The 20,667-nt window shown below is 29.4% G+C and overlaps 2 protein-coding genes across 2 annotated transcripts in view; one reads left to right on the top strand and one right to left on the bottom strand.

The window, feature by feature from the left end:
- Window positions 1-20,667, top strand: part of LOC148278207 (uncharacterized) — a 355,411-nt gene that overhangs the window by 95,976 nt on the left and 238,768 nt on the right. The gene's annotated exons all lie outside the window — the stretch shown is intronic.
- Window positions 4-10,749, bottom strand: LOC148278209 (UDP-glycosyltransferase UGT4-like). Its single transcript, XM_088231758.1, has 5 exons — window positions 10,525-10,749; window positions 7,022-7,265; window positions 5,509-6,104; window positions 5,012-5,234; window positions 4-2,219 (listed from the first exon to the last, which is right to left on the bottom strand). The coding sequence occupies exons 2-5, from the start codon at window positions 7,263-7,265 to the stop codon at window positions 1,696-1,698; spliced, it is 1,587 nt and encodes a 528-aa protein (XP_088087884.1). The 5' UTR covers window positions 10,525-10,749; the 3' UTR covers window positions 4-1,695.

Genomic DNA, 20,667 nt, shown 5'->3' with positions numbered 1-20,667 from the left:
AAAAACGAATAAATATTTTTATTGAAATTTGATTAAGAAGTGCATGAACAAAATAATGTCACCATCATCAACAAAGACATATTTTTTGGGTACAAATATTTTTTTCACCAATCTTTTTTTCTAATACGTAAAAGTAAAAATCTTTACAAGAAATTTTGAAATTTTCTCGAATCACAAATATCGTCGTAACTGACTTGCAGTTTAAGTGTCTAACAGTTTAACATCGTCAACAGTGATATCTAGCTTTGATAGAATTCTACAGATAAAGCCATACCGGAACATGAGAAGCCTTCCATATTTTTTTCTAAAATCGTCCCCCGAAAGAAGGAAAAAACCTCAAAATTTTAGGTTCATTGTTCCAAATAAGCTGGGCTATACATGCTTTAAAATTACTTGTATTGACTTTGCAGTTTTCCAAAGTGTTGAGTTTTGTTACCGGCAGTGAAATAACATGTTCATCATTTTAAATTGCGATTAATAAAAGTTTATTTCTACAACTGATACATTTTCTCAGTAGAAAGAAGTTTTGTTTAAAATTCAAAAATGCTTGTTTCCAAATAATGCCGGCCGCATGCCTGTGTGAACCTTAAAATGCCTGTCAAATGCAGCAAACACCTGTCATATGATATTTCTTAATGGATTCTATTATATATTCCTTAATCGATCGAATATCGGACGGGTCAAGATCTGAACCTCTGATTACTTTTTGTTCTCATTTTTATATTCTTGTCTTCTTAGAACTGTTTCTTTCCATACGCTAAATAAATAAATAGCGATAAGTCCGTCCTGTGGTGTAATGATTAGTGCGATTGCCTGCCATTACCCTGTCTTTTTGATCGTGGAATTAATTTTCGGTAAACATAACGTTAAATATTTATTTAACATGGCCTGACGTACCTTTATTAATAATTGTTTGTAATATTTTGAATTGAAGGACTGATCACCTTAACTTCAATGTAAAAAAAATGATGTGGATACGCTCTAAATTAGAGAAATATAGGAAAATAATTATAACGTCTTATTAAGCATTGAGTTGCAATCAACAATTATTCCAAATAAAGAGATCAGCTATTATTTACGATACAAATACATGCAGTAGTGAGAAAAAGATGTAAAATTATTTTATTCGTTAAGACGTTGCTAAGTCTGACTTATCTTTACACGAGCATATTATTGTATTTTCTTCCTGGATCACATTAGAACGATGATGATTTTTTGGTAATTGTAAACACACGGTCAATTAACTTGTTTCATTGCAAAATAGTTCATTTTTAAAACAAACATTTCAACAGTCCCTACGTATACTATCGAATCTGCATTTCACGAGATTTACTAGAAAGCAAAAACAAACCTTGATATATTTCTAAGAAGCTATCAGATACTGTAGAATTGCCAACACGTATCTATCGTATTTCAATAGACACATTATTGGCAATCAACAGAATTCGATAACTTAATTTTTTTGATATTAAACATTGAATTTGCTCTCCTGTAAACTTTGCAAAATGCAGATCCGATACTATACGCAGGGACCGTCGTTTAAAAAAATATTTTCATCAATTTTCGAAAAACTTCGCAAGACAATGAAATGCTCTAATTTTTACCAAGTGTAAAACAACGTTTTTTGCCTCCAATTTCCCGTAGCACTGAACTTCCTCGTTGTTCAGTTATTCTAATACTAGGAAATCTGTTTCATTAATTTCGTTTTTTACTTTTGTTTTTTTCATTTGGTGCATTTATCAGTAGATTATAACACTTATTAAACAAAAATTTTATGAAAACCGCCAATATTGCTACAAAAATTAAAATGACAATAAATATAACAGCCATCGCATCAATCATATGGTACTCATACCATCGGATGTCTAATACTGGTGACCTCATAAAGCGAGCTCCTCTATGTCTTATTGCGTATTCTATCCAATAAATAGAAGTATCCATGGCTGATATTGGTCTATCGCGGAATCGTGCTGACAGTTCCTTGGCATTTTCTAAGTAAGATGAGTTTGAAAGGATTTTTGCCAAGGCGTTGGATAAAGCTTCCTCCGTCAATGAAGAAAAGGCTAGCTTTATTCCAAATCCTAGACTCTCAGCTCTTGCAGAGTTCAGGTGCTGATCTCCATAAACTGGCATACCAATCACGGGCGTACCGAAGTGAATCGCCTCCAACGTGCTGAGCAAACCTCCATGGAAGATAAATACTTTTATTTTGGGATGAGCTAAAATAAAAATAAAATCAATTTTATTATTTTTTATAAGGTAATTCAACAAAGATACATATTATAAAACAAACATTTGAAGGCATTATTCAATACAATTTAAATGCATATCTATATCTTCGAAGAAAGAATTAAGCAAAATAGATATAATTCGATTTTTTTATTTTTTATTTATTTTTAAAAATTTAGTATACATACAGTATACAATACAATGAAAAATAACTTGTAGGTGTGTACTGATTTACTAAGATTTATTCCTAAGAGATTATTCGCAAAAGTTGTGAAAAAATAATAAATATGTCGATTTTGTTATTTCGGCAGTATACGAGTATATGCAATATTTCCCACACATGGGTGAGTGGTACGTAAAATTACTTGAAAACAATAGCAATTTCAATATGTCTCTATGTCTCAGTGTTCTCAATTCCGCATTTTTTTATATTTTATTGAGAAGGTTTGTACCTACTTTATAGTTTAACATTTGGAAACTAAATTGTTAGATTCTACGATACTTGCTCAAAAACAAATTTTATTTATTTATAAATTTATTGCAAAAAAAATATATATTTATAAATAAACATACTTAATAATAGGGAATCTATATAAACCAATCAATGTAAAATGAAAACGGAGTTTTCTCTGTTCATGATAGTCTCCTTCTAACATGGCACATCCTGTTCTAAGATGGAGATTTTCTATCTTTAGAGCATAAGTAGTCCTATATCAATAAAACAATAACATAAAAAAAAAGCTAAAACTACTTAATTATAAATGCCTAGCTAATTAAATGTAAGAAATTAAAAACCGTTATTATACAAATATAAAGTATATATATGTGCTAAGAATACATGTTACTTAAACATAAATAATGTAGTATAATATGTAATAAAACAAATATAAAGCAACGAAATACATAAAAATATAGATAATATATGTACCAATTATATAAAGTACTACGTTTTTTGATTTACATATATTTTTCAAAAAAACTCTCGCTACACTGTTTATTTGCATTTAGTTTATTTTTATTTCCTTAATTCATGCAATATAAAGACGTTTCAGACTAGTTGTACTTATCATCATTATTTTGGTTTGTATTGATAATTTACATTATGTAAGTACAGAAGTTAATACAATAAGCGTATAAGGAACACAATAGGTCTAAATTAGAAAGTTAAGGTGGTTGATGAAAGCGAAGGAATGAAGACTTATGGTAGTTGCGAGCATTGGTAATTAAATAACATGAATTGCATTGTATAATATAATGTTTGTCTAAATCTTAAAATACATACAATTGTAATATATTTCTTATCTAGTTTTGAGAGCGGTTTGTATCCTAGTAAGCCTGAAGATGTAAAGCAAATGAAGTAGTTTTCGTACACCAATGTACTCGTATGTACACGGTTAATAGGCTTACGGTAGTTTTACGCAATCTTGTAATGACGGAAGACTGGAGACTAGATTCACTTCACTCTTCACTTGCGACACGCGTAGCCCCGGCGACCAGTAACGACTTGTCTCCGAGAGTGATGTTAGGCCCATAAACTAAATAATCATGAAAAGAGACTCTAACACTTTAACTTCAAAACTGTAGAAACTAGACGAAAGATAAATGACTTGTTATATTTATAAAAGATTGTAAATGGTAGATTGGAAAGTTCAAGCTGTTTAAGTACGATAAAAATTTGTATCCCCAATGATCATACCTCAAGGAACCCAAAAACATTTCACATAGATTCATTAAAGAATAATGTGCCTGTTTTCAATCCAGTGTCAAGAATGTGCAGATTATACAACATCACTGAAAACGTAGAGATCGACATTTTTGACGCTGGATTGTTTAGGTTTAAGAAGTGTATACAATATGCGTTTTTATATTGATATTTTGATTTAATTTTGATGGATTACATTGCTGGTTTTGTTTCGATGCATATTTTGTTTTTTGTTTTTATTAGTATTTTATGAATTGTTTTTATAAGTTTAATATTAATGAATGATTATTTTTTAATAATTTAATTTTGATCATTTTTATTGTTAATTTTATTATAATACTATTTAATACATGTTTATTTTATTATTAATTCGTGCAATTTTTGCAATTTTATTTCAATTTTTGCAATTATTTAAATTCAATTTAATAATTTACTTTGCTCATATTATATAAATATGTTTTTAGTTAGTGGTGACGTGTAATTGATGAAAAATAAGTGTCTATTTTTTTTATTGTTTCAATATTTATGTGTATTATGTATTAATTTTTCATTGTTTGTAAACCAAATAATTAAATACATTTGTGATTTTTGTCTCGAGATATCTCTCGAGACTATTTTGTTTCAAGTAAACACCTACCCCTAATCAATAAAAGTATTTCATAACTTATATTGTTTTACGTTGAGTTGTGTATTTAGTGTGTAATCAACGCTGGATTTTATTTTTTTAAATTAACTCTAGTATAAATATGTTTTATTATCTATGTGTAATAGGTACCATAAAATATACACGATACTATATTTTGTATTTACTAGATGTAATGCGTGAGCAAATATCTAAAACACAGCATATTGTCTTATTGTTCGCTTACTTGTTTCCTTGTAGTATCCAAAGTAACTAAGTACATAGATAATTAAATAATACTTAGTTATCTCCATGTGTGTACATACTTCCATTATGTATCTAATGTTCACACTTCAGTTATAGAAACAGCGGACTTATAACATTTCAAATGCCTTTGAATTCACTGTATAATATATGCAGTTAAAACACAATTAGAAATTAATTGCCGAAATAATTACCTAAAATGTCTGTTTGTGGCAGCCACGGATCTGTCAGGACGTTGTCTGGTTTTCCTGGCATATCTTCATCCTCCCATTTCCATAGGACCCTCTGTTTCAATTTAGAAAACACCTTTAAAAACAAATTGATCTTCTCTTTTGGCATGTCTCTGCTTTTAAGGTTCGACCCGAGAGAAAAAAATATAACGCCATGCTCGGCTTCATCCAAAAATGTTTGAAGAGTCTAGAAAAATTAGAAATAATAAGATTTTACAATGTGAAATTACGGAAGTAGATTATCAAAATTAACTGAAATATTAACATTGCCTAATTTTCCATTGTAATTTTCTTAATACCTTTAGAATTTAATCTGATGTCTACAGTTATTAGGGGAAGTACGGAACGCTGGTTTAATTCGTTCATTTGGTTATGACTTAGTCGCCGCTAATTAAATTTTATGGTCCGAAAATTATCTCTAATTTGGGTACTGTTTGCAAAGTAATAAGAGAAGTTCTCACCTCTGATAAATTCTTCGGTGGCTTTATATGAACGCCCCCTATTTCTACTATCCCTGGAACGTGTGGTCTTATAGTATCAATGCTGTAGTGTGTGTTTATGAGTACTGTAGAAATGGTTCTTTCTAATTCGCTAAGGCGTGGCCAAGGTTTAGGCAAATTTTTGAAATGTCTCTCCAAAAGTTGTTCGTGTTTTGGTTGCAAGTAAAATCTTCTTCCCAGTAGGTCGTAACCGGTGTAAAAAATATTTTTCAGCCTCTTCCATAGACTCATGCTTTTTTCCGTCGACAGAAATTCATGAGGCATGTACGACATCTGTATGGGATTCCCCATGAATTCTCCCGAATACTGCGTGAATCCCATTGTACTTATTGCCACTATCGGGGCTTTGTATTTGTGCGCGAACATGAAAAATGCTTCTTGGAAAAACAACTCCAAGAATATCAAATCGAATTTTGAATTGTCGTTTTGAATAAAATTTTGAAGGGATGATGAATTGAATGCAACTTCAGTACTGAAGTAAGTCCCATCCCAAAGAAGTTTCATTTCCTTCGGGAACACCATATTCTCAAACGAAAACTTATCCATATTTTCACCAACTAAAAATCAAAAGATGAATAGTACTGGGAACTTTAAAAGATAATCCACGGGAGTCATATTAAACGACATGTTTCGAAAACAAGATTTTGCAATTGTGCTATTTCCAAAACACCATAACTTTCGAACTAAATTAGATCATTTCAACTTATAAAGAACTTTCAATGTAAAATAATGATTTAATAATAAGATATATTTAAATAGCAAATCTAAAACTACTGATGTTTTCTGCATTAAAACAAAGTGGATTTAAGATTTTTAAAGTAGACTTTGGTGTTTTATTTACGTATAAAATAGCTTATTGCGATAATTTCTGAATTTTTACTTCAAAACGGCAAAAAGTAGATTCCCGTGTTTTATCCTCTTATGTTCAGACACTGTAATAGATATTTTACCAATCCACCCTTAATTTTCCATGTAGTGTAGATTTGTACCCACGACTGGTATAAAATCGGCTAAGCGGTGAATGCAATGAAACACACCAGAAAATTTCGAAACTTGCACGATAAAAATAGTTTAAGGTATTTAATAATGTTTACTCGGATGTTGTTAGTAATAGTTTATTTTATGTACTCCCCGAGTGTTATCACATATCGTAAAACATAATTTAACCCACATAAGACAAATATTTCAAAATGATAATTTTATGTGCTAATGGTATATTTTTAGAGTATTTGCTTGCGTTTTATAATGTTTAGGATAAAAAATATGCAAGATTATGTTCTTTCATTTCAACGATCAATTTAATAGCCATTAATTCGGAAACGCTCGTCTAGAATTTTAGTTATATTTCACACACTGAGTTATGTATGTGAAATATAGCCAAACTCTTTGCTTTTTTTAACAGTTTGGTCACTGGAACAAACATGGCGTAGAAGTCATGCAGTAAACTTATAAAATTAGACAGAAAAATACGTACAAGAGTCCCAGAATGTTCGATTATCCAAGATGATTTGGTGGTAGTTAGGTAATGGCTTCTTTTCATAGTGAGTTGTTACCACTGTCAAGTCATGGCCACGCTCTGCTAACCTCTGCAGAATTGGTTGAATATTGATGTAATGGGACTTCCCGGTGAAGGGAATTAGAGCCAATATCCTCGCAGAAGAGCATTGTCGTATAGCAATTAACGCTATTAACAATATTTTAAAAACTATTAAATCCATCTGAAAAAAAAAAGAATTTGATCAATCGCTTCAAAAAACGTTCTCTCGTGCACTGAAACAACTGTTCTGATGAATATGTCGGAGGACACCGAGGTATTAAAATTTTATTTAAAAAAAATAATAATTTCAGTATTTATTTTTAAGACATAAAAAAAATATTTATATTTAAGAGAAATGAAACGAGTAGAAACAGTTAATAATTGACATATATGCAGATTTTATTTTTTTACCCTTGTAATTCACATTTTGTCTGACGTGCGTCTGACCGAAAATCTGACTGACTATACGTACACTCTCGGTGCAAAAATACTATAATTGCCTTTAGGCGAAACTTGTTCTTGCATCTAGTTAGTTAGCACATCTAGTTTATGTAGTGTTTTATTTTGTATATTAATGATTTGTGTCTGACACACATAAAAAATTGTGACATAATTGCATTTGCAGGTGACACTGCTCTAATTTTTACTTTTGACACATGGGATGAAACTTATTCTGTGGCTCGAAACGGTGTCGATATAATAAATAATAAATGTGACGCGATAACAATCCCTTAACTTTAAATATTGACAAAACAAAATGTATAACATTTAGTAAGATCACAATGGGATAGCCTAAACAAAACATTCAATTAAAAATATTCTCTGAAATACTAGAATCAGTACACCATATAAAACATTTGGGAATAATTATTGATAAATATTTTAAATAGACAGAACACATAGAATATATAACACAACAAATTAGAAAACTTTCCTTTATCTTTAAGTCAATACGTAACATCTTATCCCCAATTAAACTCAAGCAACTATATTTTATTTTATGTAACTCAATTATAACTTAAGGCATAATAGGATGGGGAAGCACTACTAAATCGATATTAAAACCTATCGAATCTGCTCAAAAAACATCATTAAAATAATTTTTAAAAAGCCCTTCAGATACCCCAGCGTCAAGTCATTTGAGAAATTCGAGATCTTAGATATAAGACAATTATATATTTTTAGGATAATAATGTTTGTGCAAGTAAATTATTCTATCAAATCCCAAAAGGAACACTCCCACACTACCAAAAGTTTCAAGTTTCTAGGCCCCAAAATATTCAATATGTTACCCAAAGATTGCAAAACCATGACCCGGATTCAATTTAACAAATTTATAGAAAAATGGTTACTGGATTTAGTTCGAGAAAAATCGGAAAATTTACTCAAAATAAATTCCTAAAAAATAATATTGTATAACTGTATAGTATATAATTTAGTAGATAGTAATGTTATTGTTTATTTTTGCATAAAAATGTCTGCGTTAAAAAAGGTTGTACCTAGTTAGGCAGACTAGACATAATCCAGAGAAATCTATTACCTAAGTGTTTATGTAGTTGATAAAGTTATTGTTATTTTTGTTATAAACTATGAATATTATTATTATTATACCGTGCCGTTTAGATTAAGATGATATGTGTGAAATGGGCTATTATCCGTCAGATATCAGGCGACTGGTTTGTTTACTTGGAAATTCTTGTGATAATGACAAACTTTTTATAATATAACAATTGAAAAATATAGATACTTTATGAACTGGACAGATAATCTCGTATTATTGGCAGAAAAGTGGCATAACAACAGTTTCAAGATAATTATTATTTGCGTGTTAATCTACTTATTTAATAAATGATAATATTTCATTAATCGTAATCCAAAGAGCTTCAAAACTATGTGAATTTATTCTGGCAACGATAATTATCGGAAATTGAAAATCCTGTAAAGATTAACCTTCCTTTTATAAAATTACATCATTTTGTGTATGTCTAAATATTTGTAGACATGCTCTAAATGCAATTAATTAGGACATTTTACGATTGAAAGTTATTACAATCGATGTAAAGAATCTCTTTGCGAAGGGATAAACCCTGTAAATGCCTAGATTTTCATATTTCATTTTTACGAAGGTTATTCATCGCTGTTAAAATATGCATTTCTTCGTCTTCTTTTTTCAGTCCACGAAAATCCCGTGCCCCTTAGTTTCTCCGAGTACAGCCGAAAGATCGATCAACGGCCTTTCAGTATTTCAAACATCTTGCATATTGATTTTGAAATGATATTTAACATACACAGCTTCAATATTTGAAATATTAAAAATCATATTAACTTTAATGTAAAATGAAGATATAATTTTGTTTGCTGAAAATGAAATAATGAAATAATCTATATTACTCGTATTTATTGTTTCAGCATTTGATTTGTGGTTTACTAATTTATCAGTCCAGGAACAGTGAAATATTGCAATTTAGAAGCACATCTAAAACCAATATTTCACATCCACTCTGGCAGGAATCGAACACATATCCCTACTGGAAGGTTCATAGGGCACAGCATTTATTAAATATCTAAATGAAGCGTATCTTGGTCGTCTGTAACAGGCATGTAGGGTGATTAGTTTTACACCTCGGGTACCAGATATGGCTTCCATTCGGGGCTCTCGAAATTTTGAGACCAGCATTGCGATTCTGAACGCTCTCTAAGATCCCATTTAGAACGCGTTGCTAGTACGTAATAAACATACGTGCTTGCTAGTTGCTAGCCGAGTTTACCCTTAACTAGTTATCGATTTAAGAAAAATGTTCTATTACGTTATTTGTGTTAGGCTATTGTGATCTATGTGTGTTTGGTGATATACGGACGGATAGTTAGTACGTTATGTAAAGTTTATATTTGAAGCACTATTTTTGAAATTATTCATTATAATAAAATAAATAAAACCACTTTGTTTTTAACCACTAACTTTTTTTGGTCCACCGACCGGTTTCAAAGCAAATAAGCTTCTTCGTCAAGGTTTACGTAACTAATGACTAAATTTCTATTTCATTAATCGAGTCGAAAACACTCGTCCAGGTCCTAAAAATACTACATTCTTTACTTGCTCATATACACATTATTTAACTTTTTAAAAAATACTAAATACTTGTCTTCTTTGGCATCAAAAATTGCTTTATTATTTTTGTTGCTACTAAATTTGTTATAAAAAAAAATCTGGGTTAAAAATGTTTTTTTCAAAAAATTGAATTCAAGCTTTTATTTTCAAAAATGGATTCGAAAGTTAAAACTGACAATATTTTTAAAATAAAATTAAAAATCAGTCCACAACTACTGTTCATGTAACTCTTGTATAGAACTTTTCTATCTACCTGCAAAACCAGTTTTGTCAAAAACATTAAACGAGAAATGTGAAAATAAAATATCTACCCATAACCTACATAACGTACCTTTCGAATCAGCAAGTAATCCGTACACTATAAATTAAAACACATACTTCTTCATATTTATATCTTCTTCTGTTCTGATAACACAATTAATATTTTATTAAAAACGCGTAAGCAAACTTTGTTTTCTTATTTAAAACTACTTTGACGGGAGTTTGATATTTTGAACTCGTGCATCGAGCATGGAGTATTTTGATATACTGATGTGTACAACGCAATGCTTGCATTAAAATATAATTACAACTCTGATGTGATTTAAACTAGTCCATACAATATACGCGATACGTAAATCTAAGTAGGTTTTAAATACAGATTATAATTTTGTTATTATTTTATTTGACACAAGTGTATTGCAAATTTAATAACAATTTAAATGCTGTAAATGATAGTTTACAAATTAGATAAGACAATTAAAAAAATATTTAATAGATATAACATAATTGAAAGAATATTAACATTACGTTATAGTATTAGATACGTATAAAAAATATCTCCTGTAATATAAATCTGTCTTACTTATTCAAAATAAGGATTCAATTTAGTTTTATTTGAATTATGGAGCCATCGTCTTTCTAAATACAAACGTTTGCTTTTGTTTCAATGGCATCGGAAGGATTTTAACAATTTTACTATTTGCGGTTTTATTACTTCTTAAATCTTTTTATAGTCTTATAATAAAATAATACATGCTCTCAGTGTTTTTAATTTAATAATATTTTTTTATCAAGTATGTATACAAGTTTCGACGACTCCAATAGGAAAATCTACAAGTATGACATAAACAGAAATTATCAACAAATGAGATTCTTGTATAAATATTGTCCTATTTCTTATTAACGCTAGTCGTATTTGACCTATGGAAATGAATGTCATTAATAAATAATGAGCAAGATAGATTTCTATACTTCAATATTTTTACTTTTGCTTCGCATTGGAGTTTGATGAATACATTATCAACAATGCTTCGAGTATGTTCAAATATTTGCGGACTGGCTGGATTTCTTTCCTAAGGAGTTATTTAGTTCTAAATTTGTTTCAACAGAGGGAAATCCAGCCAGTCTGCAAACGTTTGGACATACTCAAAACATTATTAATTTTACTAACTGGATTTTTGGAAATTTCTGAAAAACTCATTTTGGAACAAGCATAATATATAACAATATTTATTTATATACGTATTTACACGTTAGCATATTTAAAAAAAAAATTGTGCTTGCATATTTTTTTTGGTTTTATATTAAAATTCAATAAAATCATTTTTGTAGTCAATCATCATCATCCCTTTCCTGCACCTAATGGTGCATAAGGAACCGCATTGGTACACCAACCAAACCGTATCTTGATATTTTTTGTAACATGCAAGTAAGATGATCAGTCAACGCTTCAGGTGCTACACCAATGACTAAAAAAAAATATCGAGTATAAACGTATTTTTAATAAATATTTTATGACAAACCTGACAGGAATTGAGCCCGAGAACTCTCGGACGCGCTGGCCATTTAACCACGAGGCGGACATGTTGCTTTATTTTCAAAAACGGCATTATTTTCAATGTATTGGAGTTCCCCATATACAAAAATTTGCCATAGGTCATTGATAAAATTAAAACAATTTTAGAAATATGAATTAAAGGTGTTTCAATTAAAATATACTTTTAAAATTTCATTTATTATGGCTTTAACCATTCTTCGTAATATTAGCCAGAAACATTATAATATTTACAAATGTTAAATGGAAGCAAAACAATATTACAGAAAACAAGGCAGACAAATCAGATAAACCTTAAAAACTTTAAAATCCATAGATCTTAAAATTAAAATAACAAAAATTGGAAATAAAACAAAAATCGCAATATTAATATGCATTATCAAGAAAAATACCAAAAACTTTGATGATTAATATTTTACAACAATAACATTTAATGTTAATTTATTTGACATAGGTTTACGATTCTAAAGATAAAGATAACTAAATAATTCTATTTAAATATCATGAGCTTAAAATATTCACGCACAAAAATAATTATTTGATGAATTATATTTTATAATAAATATATAACATTATGTAGCAAATAAATATAATACAATTTTAAAGGTGTTACAGATAAAGTAATTATTAAAGATCGTAAAGGTATCTTACATATTACAGTGTTTCAATTTTTTTTTATTTTTTATAATCTGGATTTATTGGTTTTACTTCAATAGAACAGTCGAGCGCCATCTGTAGTTTTTTAAGGAAACTATAATAATAACACTAAAATGGTTCAATAAAATGAGGACTATCTAAAAAAGTTGTTATAAATAATTAGACTTTTTACCTTTTTATTTTGTACAAATTAATTTTCGTAAAATTGAAATGCCGACCGATTTCGGAGGAAAATTGGGAAATATCACATACTACAAATACCGATAAAAATAAATAAATTGGATTTAGAATAATTTATTGTATTTTCTAAATCAAAATGAATATTGTGAAAAAATGTATTCATGCATAAATGTAAAAAGAAATTTAATAAAAATATGTTACTAGAAAGACGCGACGCGTTTTGCCTTGGCTGTTGTGACAAGATTCGTGATAATGTTCTGAACAAATTTCAAAGGCCAGTAACAAATACACATGAATTGTGACGTAAAAGGGCCGTGGCCATTGGAATAACCGTTTTGCGTGAATTCAAATTTACAAAATTAAAAATATTTTTTATGCTACTAATAATTTTTTTTTTTACTGGACAGTATTTCATACTCCATTATTATAATATAATAAAAACATGATATTTCCCTATTGTTCCTTTATCATCTCGTAACAGTAAAGTAAACTAAGTATTTTTAATCTAACTAAATTATTACAAGTACTAGGAAATTAAACACATGTATGAATATTTATTATGATTATAAATATTTATGTGCAAACATTGAAATATTGCTGATTTAAACTAACAACTTTATATTATTTCAACAAATAATCAAAACAAATACTTACATCTTTAACTATTCAATATCAAGTATACAAACTAGTACACTTGCGTTATCCAATATTCAATATATACAGCGTGGTCGGAGAAGTGAAGTCCAAAGGTAAAATGTAGGTGTCTCATATTGAGGTGTATCCGAATCACCCCTATGTATGTTGCGTGATTTTTGGTAGTGTTCGATTTTTTCAAATGGATTTTTAATTTATTTTTCAATTTGTTGTAAATTTTTTCGGGGTTTTTTTTGTTACTCATTTTTTATAAATTTTACTTTCACGCGTAAAGAAATCAGTCTTGTAATATTAATGAACGTTACACATGTTTTGACCTTTAATGGAGAATTTAAGTTCGAGCGAGTCAGACTGAAACTTTCAACTTAAAATTAAAAATCTGAAGAGAAAATTTCTAAGTTTCTGACTAACTTTAAATAAGCCAGTGATGGCCAGCATTTTGTATACCATGCGCCATTTTTTTAACATACAAGGTCAGATGCGCCATACAACTCGTACTTTTTAAATCTTATTACGTCAACATCTGGGGTTGTAAAATAGAGATAAAAATAGAAACTGCTTCGCTTATGAGAGGAAAATGAGCACATCAATCACGGAATTCAATTAATTAATTAACGTCGTGGCGCCTATTTAAAAATAATGGCCACAATAATGCAATGCGCCACCTGTGATTGTTCAATGCACCACGTTTGGCGCATGCGCCAAGGTTTGGCCACCACTGCTCTAAGCTATCATAATAATACAAAAAAAATAGCACAAATTATTAGCTACCATTTGCTGAATCAGCCTTCAAAGATACTAATGTGTAAACTGCTCAGTCCAATTGCTCAGTTTCATGCAGAGATAACTAGAAATTATGAGCTGACCAAAGTTTTCACAGACCTAAATTGATTTGTAACAAATTATTATTAACATTACCGATATATATAGATAAATATATTTCTGGATATAAATATCTATTTGTATTTATGTATATATTTTATTTATGTATATACTTGTAATAATAAAAATACTTTATCGTTTTATTCCACTTTTATTTATAATTTCTTATAAATGTTTTACCAGTGACCGGGTTTTGTCGTGACCGACATCGTCAAACCGTTAGTTAATCGTCAGATTGTTGATTAATTAGTCGCTCACGACGAAACCCGGTCACTGGTAAAAAAAATATAAATAAAAGTGGAATAAAACTATAAAGTATTTTTATTATTATAGTCAAAATGCAGTTCTACCAAGAAATGTCAGTAGAAAAACTCAATATATATACTTATATTTATGTTTATATTTATGTATATGTATATATATATAGAAATATACTTATTTATTTAATTATTTATTATATATATACGGCCTAAGCCGTGTAAAATATGTACATAATGGTTACTTGTTTTAGGATTAAAGGGGTTATACAAATTATCACAACGTTTTAATTAGTTATGGGGCTAAGAAATTGTTAAGTACATTTATTTCCTTGTGAAAATACTTGTCTTTTATAAGAAAATTAATATTTTTTAAGAGTTACACCTTTGTAGAATCAAGAAGAATGTTTTTATCAAATAATAATTAGTATAAATTTTAACTTTTTTTTGTTGTTATTATTAGAAATTTTCAGAACTGTTACTTGGGTCGTTAGTTAACACACTTCCTATCATAATCACCTTTAGGAATTTTCAACTTCAGTATCTTTGAGGGTGATTTCAGCAAATAATAGCCCATCTAGTTCCATTTTCTTGTATTTTTACAAAAGCTTGTTTTTAAACTTACTCAAAAACTAAGGAATTGACCTTTTAGATTTTCTAAATTTCAAGTCTGATTGACTGAATTTTTGCTCAAAACTTTTATAGCTTCCATTATTGCTACAAAGCTGGTTACTTAATGCGTGAAAACACACTTTATAAAGAATGAGTTACCAAAAAAAATCCTGAAAAAACCATCAACAAATTTAAAAAATAAACACCGAACTGGGCGAAAATTTAAAAAATCCCAGTTAAAAAATTGTAAATCGAAAACGAAGCAAAATCGCGGCACACACACAGAGGAGGGGTTAATCGGATACCCTTCAATATGAGGCACCTACATTTTACCTTTGGACGTTACTTCTCCGGCTATCCTGTATATGCTGATGTTATATATTACCTACAACTTCATAACATAATAACATAGGTTTATTTATTCATATCATAATATGTAACTGGAAATTTTCTATGATTCTTGTCTTTCTATACTAACATACTGACATTTTGTTCCATTTATATATAAAATAACAATATACGTTTCCAGAGACAGGAGACGACCGCAGAGAGGACAGAACTCTCAATTCTTTTTTTTTTATTCACAAATTATTTATTTATTTAAATCCCAACTCCACGGATAGTAACAAGACCCTAATCCACCCGGGAGCCTATGAGCCAATAAAGTGGCTAGGCTAAGAATATCTAAAAAAATGTGAATGGTAAAAAAACAACAAAACATAACTATTTTGAGCATTTAATTTTTTTGTTGATTGATTATTTACCGATGATAACATAATAAATATTTTAACAAATCACAACAGGGATAGAGAATACCTTAAATAGGGGAATATGGATGTCTAAGCATTTACAGGGCTTATGACCTGTCATTGGCTGGTTTAAGTGGCCACTTAACACTCTTGTGTTGTTGCGAAGAGATTCATCTGACTGAATTATTTCACATACTTGGCAACGCCTAAAAACCATTTTTCAATTTTTAAACTTCTTCTTGGACCAGTTGGTTTTATTACAATATTTGAGTTGTTCAACTATTCGTAGACAAAAGACTGGATTTAACCTTCTCGGGAGTCATTAAGATTAACAAATTAACACATAGATGGAGAATATTCCCTTATTCAAGGTATTCTCCATCCCTGTTGTAATTTGTTAATCTTAATGACTCTCGAAGGGGTGTAATCCAGTCTTTTGTCTACGAACATTTGGACAAACTCAAATATTGTAATAAATATGTATTCATCTAAAATGTTTAGATCATTGTTCAAGTGTTGATTTACACAAAACACTCAATTAATCAACTGTTGAAACAAATATTTTATGTCTACCCTGCCAGGAATCGAACCAAAGACCTCAATAATGGTAAGCGAATGCGCCAACCACTACACTACGTGGCCGACTTATCCCACTCAATTTTCTTTATTAATACTTTAACCTGAGAATGGTTATCGCGTTAATTACGCTCGTCCAGGATTCTGGTTCTATTTCACACGCGTAACTTTATTCTTATCGCCTGAAAATGGAATCCATACTAATATTATAAATGCGAAAGTTTATTGTTTGTTATTTTGTGTATCCTTCACGTCTCAACGGAGCGACCGATTGACATAGTATTTTGCATAGGGATAGCCGGAAAGGTGAGAGGTAAAATAAACTAACTCATTTTTGTTTATTTATTTATTTACATACAATATACATATAAAATATATATACAATCGGGCAATCTTCTTACTTACCCAAACTGTTTAATTTGAGAAAATTACAAGTACAAGGACATATTCTAAGTAATTATTCTGAATTTTATAATTTCATACAAAATTAAAAACAAAACTTAACATAAAAAAAAAAAACATTAAAATTAAATTAAAAATTTCATCATGAATATCAAAGCACAATGAATTTTTTTTAAACATATACATAAAAAATGAGAAATATTAGAAAATGTGTAACCGGTAAAGTTTCACATTTTAAACAAAAATAATAATTTTGAAACTAATTATTTAAATTTCTACAATTAACTTTATTTATATATTGTTAGTTTGGTTTTCATTTCGTTTTAGTTTTTGGACCGTCATATTTTTTTCAAATTCATTGTTAGAGGACCGGTAATCGATATGAGCTACTTGAAAAAATACATTATTTCATTGGGAAAATTATTATTGATAAACGACAAAACTAATTATAATCTAACTAATATCTCCATACTAAAGCTAGTAAAAAATAAATTTTAAAGTTGCATTTTTTATGTGAATTTAATTAATACGAGCTAAATCTGGCAATGCTTTGCTATTGCTAGATTTGAATACATACTCGTGTTAATATCTATTAAATGAACACAATCAAAAGTTTGATAACAATTATTGAATTTAGTTCAAATTAGATATGTACACATACATTAATATTTTGTGTTTCGGATGACATAAATTGTAAAGATATGTGGCGACAGAAAATTTCGATACAAGGGTATTTGAATATTGTTTTTCTATCTCTGTCTTGCAGATGCTTCCCAATACTATGCGAAAAAGACAACTGCAAATCGGACCTTTTATGCCTAACTAAAATTGACAAAATCGACGTTTCGCTGTCCCGTTTTTTGGACCTCAAAACTGAACCGATTTTGTTATTTTTTTAGACAGGGTATTTAAATAGATTTTTTTTTTCTTTTTTGCGTTTTTCAAAAATATTTGGAGAGCGTGCGCCTGAAAAAAGCAAATGAAACTGGGCGTTTTTATGAGTTTTTGGATGGTTTTAGTTCCCATAATAAACTTTTTATAAAAATAAAATAAAACAATAGGGACACGCCAATGGCAAACATCTATAGTGTGTAAAAAGAGCACTGCTTGAGTGCCATAACCCAGGGAGAAAAGACGGTAATACGTTTGAACGAAGAAAAATCATATTGCGTTTTCTCTTTAGATAAAACATTGTTGTATACTTTCAATATATACATAAGAGGTAAAACAGAGTAGACCAAAATTTAAGGATAATTACATAGCAATGAAATACATATGAACAGTAATAATAGTAAACAAAAATCCCACAAAGGCATGGCCTGTTCGTAAATATGCAAGAAATGTTATGAAACATTATTTTGCGTCACTATAGAAACGGGTTTAATTTCCTAAATAAAACCATTAATCTATCAATAAACATAATGCGCCTTGATCCTAGTAAAATTATGACACTCAACTCGTGCCTACGTATTTAGTCGCGTATTTAGTCGTTCTCTAACCGCCAGTTGGATGTTGACGTGAGATTGACATTTAATTCGAAACGAAAATGCATAATTTTGGCTTGAAACTATGTAAATTATGGTTCTGGTAAGCGTAAAAAAGATGGTGTAGCTGTTTATTTATGATTAGGTTCACATGTACATGTTTATTATTGAATTCTATAACTCAAAATATTAAAATTTAAATTTATTTTTATAAATATCAAATTTTACTCTTTTTGCAAAAAAAGGTGCACTTAATGAAAATTATAATTCTCAAACATGTATCAAAATAGCAGTTAATATTATTTTAGCATTTCCAAAAATCCACTAAAAAGAAATAAATGGTAGAAATTATAAGGAATTCAAAAGAAGAATCTGATTGGGATACATAAAAAACAAATGTTGTTTGCATAGAATTAAGAATAGTCCACAAACCGCATACGCACATCAGACAGAAGGCGACTCAACTACTCATAAATGAGTAGGTTTACGTTTTGACCCATTAGTTTCTTTGTAGACGTCGTTCAGTACACAACTCCTGATTCGAATTTAACCATGCCGTGTTTTGTCCTTTTAAAGTGTAAAAATACTGCTAGGATCTTAAAGAAACCGGATGCAATCACATTTCATGTGTAATTATCAAATAAATGTGTTTGTCATAAATGCATTACTTAAAAATTGAAATATTTTGATCTGTCAGATTGTCGAAGAAACAAAATAGAAATTTCGTTAGTGTTGCCAGGGTAGTAAATTTGTTTACCTTACTTTGTTCATATAATAACAGAAATAATAAAGATTGAACCTCGGATTAAAGAACGCCGTGGTGGACATTTGCCCGACATTATCTTTAAAACATAAAATATTATTTAACATGATATAAAAATATCCGTTTTATGTAAAATAAAATTTGTTTTATATTTTAAGTTCAAAGTTCATAAATTCAATTACTCTTATTAAATGATCCTTTACTTATTTACCCTGTTGTGTCAATCAATGTTTCCGAGTGCATAATACAATTTTAGAAAAATTAACAATTTTTTTTTTTTTTTACCTTACATTTGTGTTATGGTTATATTTTTCGCGATCTGGCAATATTACTCGGTGACTTTAAGTACGCGCGCGGCGAAAGTGGGGGAATTATTGGACACAGTCCGATGTATTCAAATATGATTCTACGCTCTTTCTGGACTATTCTTAATTCTATGATTGTATGCAAAGTTTCAAATACAAACTTTTCGTTTGTGTCTTTCACTTAGCAATAAGCATTTCAATTTTTAAGATCACAAAGTTAGCGAGAAAATATTACGCAGTAAGATTTTATTTTATATTTTTGCATCACGCGAGATCAAACTACAGTGGTGAATCACAACACGAAACAAAACAAAACACGCAGGCCTGAGAAAAATCACCTTTAATTGTTATATTGTCACAGGGTAACGAGGACAAAACCCTTCATGCGTGAGGCAAGTTTCATAACACCACGAAGGCCGTTAACAATAAAATACAATCAAATTTGATTTATTTACAAATAATATAATTATAATAAAATATGTATTGTCATGGTTATGCAATATGCGTATGTGAAATCCTCGAAAACGTTCGATGACACACCAAGTTATAACAGTATATAAAAATTAACAATTCAATTAGCAAAGTGGCGACATTATTAATTTTTTTTCAAATCAAAAACTATGTTCCAAAATCGGAAAAAAATTCTATTGTACGAATCCCATGTTAAAACTCAAATATGTTATATGCAACTACTATGGGGAACAGAAAATCAAAATGACATCAACAGACTACAAAGACAGCAAAATAAAATATTAAAATTAGTATATGACCTACCCTATCTAACAGCAATTAAAGAACTTTTTAAACAATTAAATGTAACTGAACTCTTTAAACTAGAATCCTTACAATTTATTCATAAATTAGCTACTGATGTAATTGTGGACGAAGAACTAAAACTTGAAAAAAGTTCGAGTAAAAATGGACACAATACGAGAATATCAGAAAAATATCATATACAACCTTCTAAAACGAGACACGGACAGTCGAGACTAATAAACCATGGACTTAAATCGTACAATAAACTACCAGTCAAAACAAAGCAAAAGACTCAGACAACCTTTACAAAAGATGTTAAAAATATTATCATTAACAGTAGAATGTGAATTTCAAAAGTAAAAATATTTTGTTAAATGTATG

This window comes from Micrasema longulum, unplaced genomic scaffold (assembly GCF_059751315.1).
Source record: "Micrasema longulum isolate JH-2025_06_02 unplaced genomic scaffold, ASM5975131v1 h1tg000912l, whole genome shotgun sequence".
NCBI lineage: Eukaryota > Metazoa > Arthropoda > Insecta > Trichoptera > Brachycentridae > Micrasema > Micrasema longulum.
The sequence above is the reverse complement of the archived record's forward strand: the minus strand, read 5'-3'. Positions and strand labels throughout refer to the sequence as shown.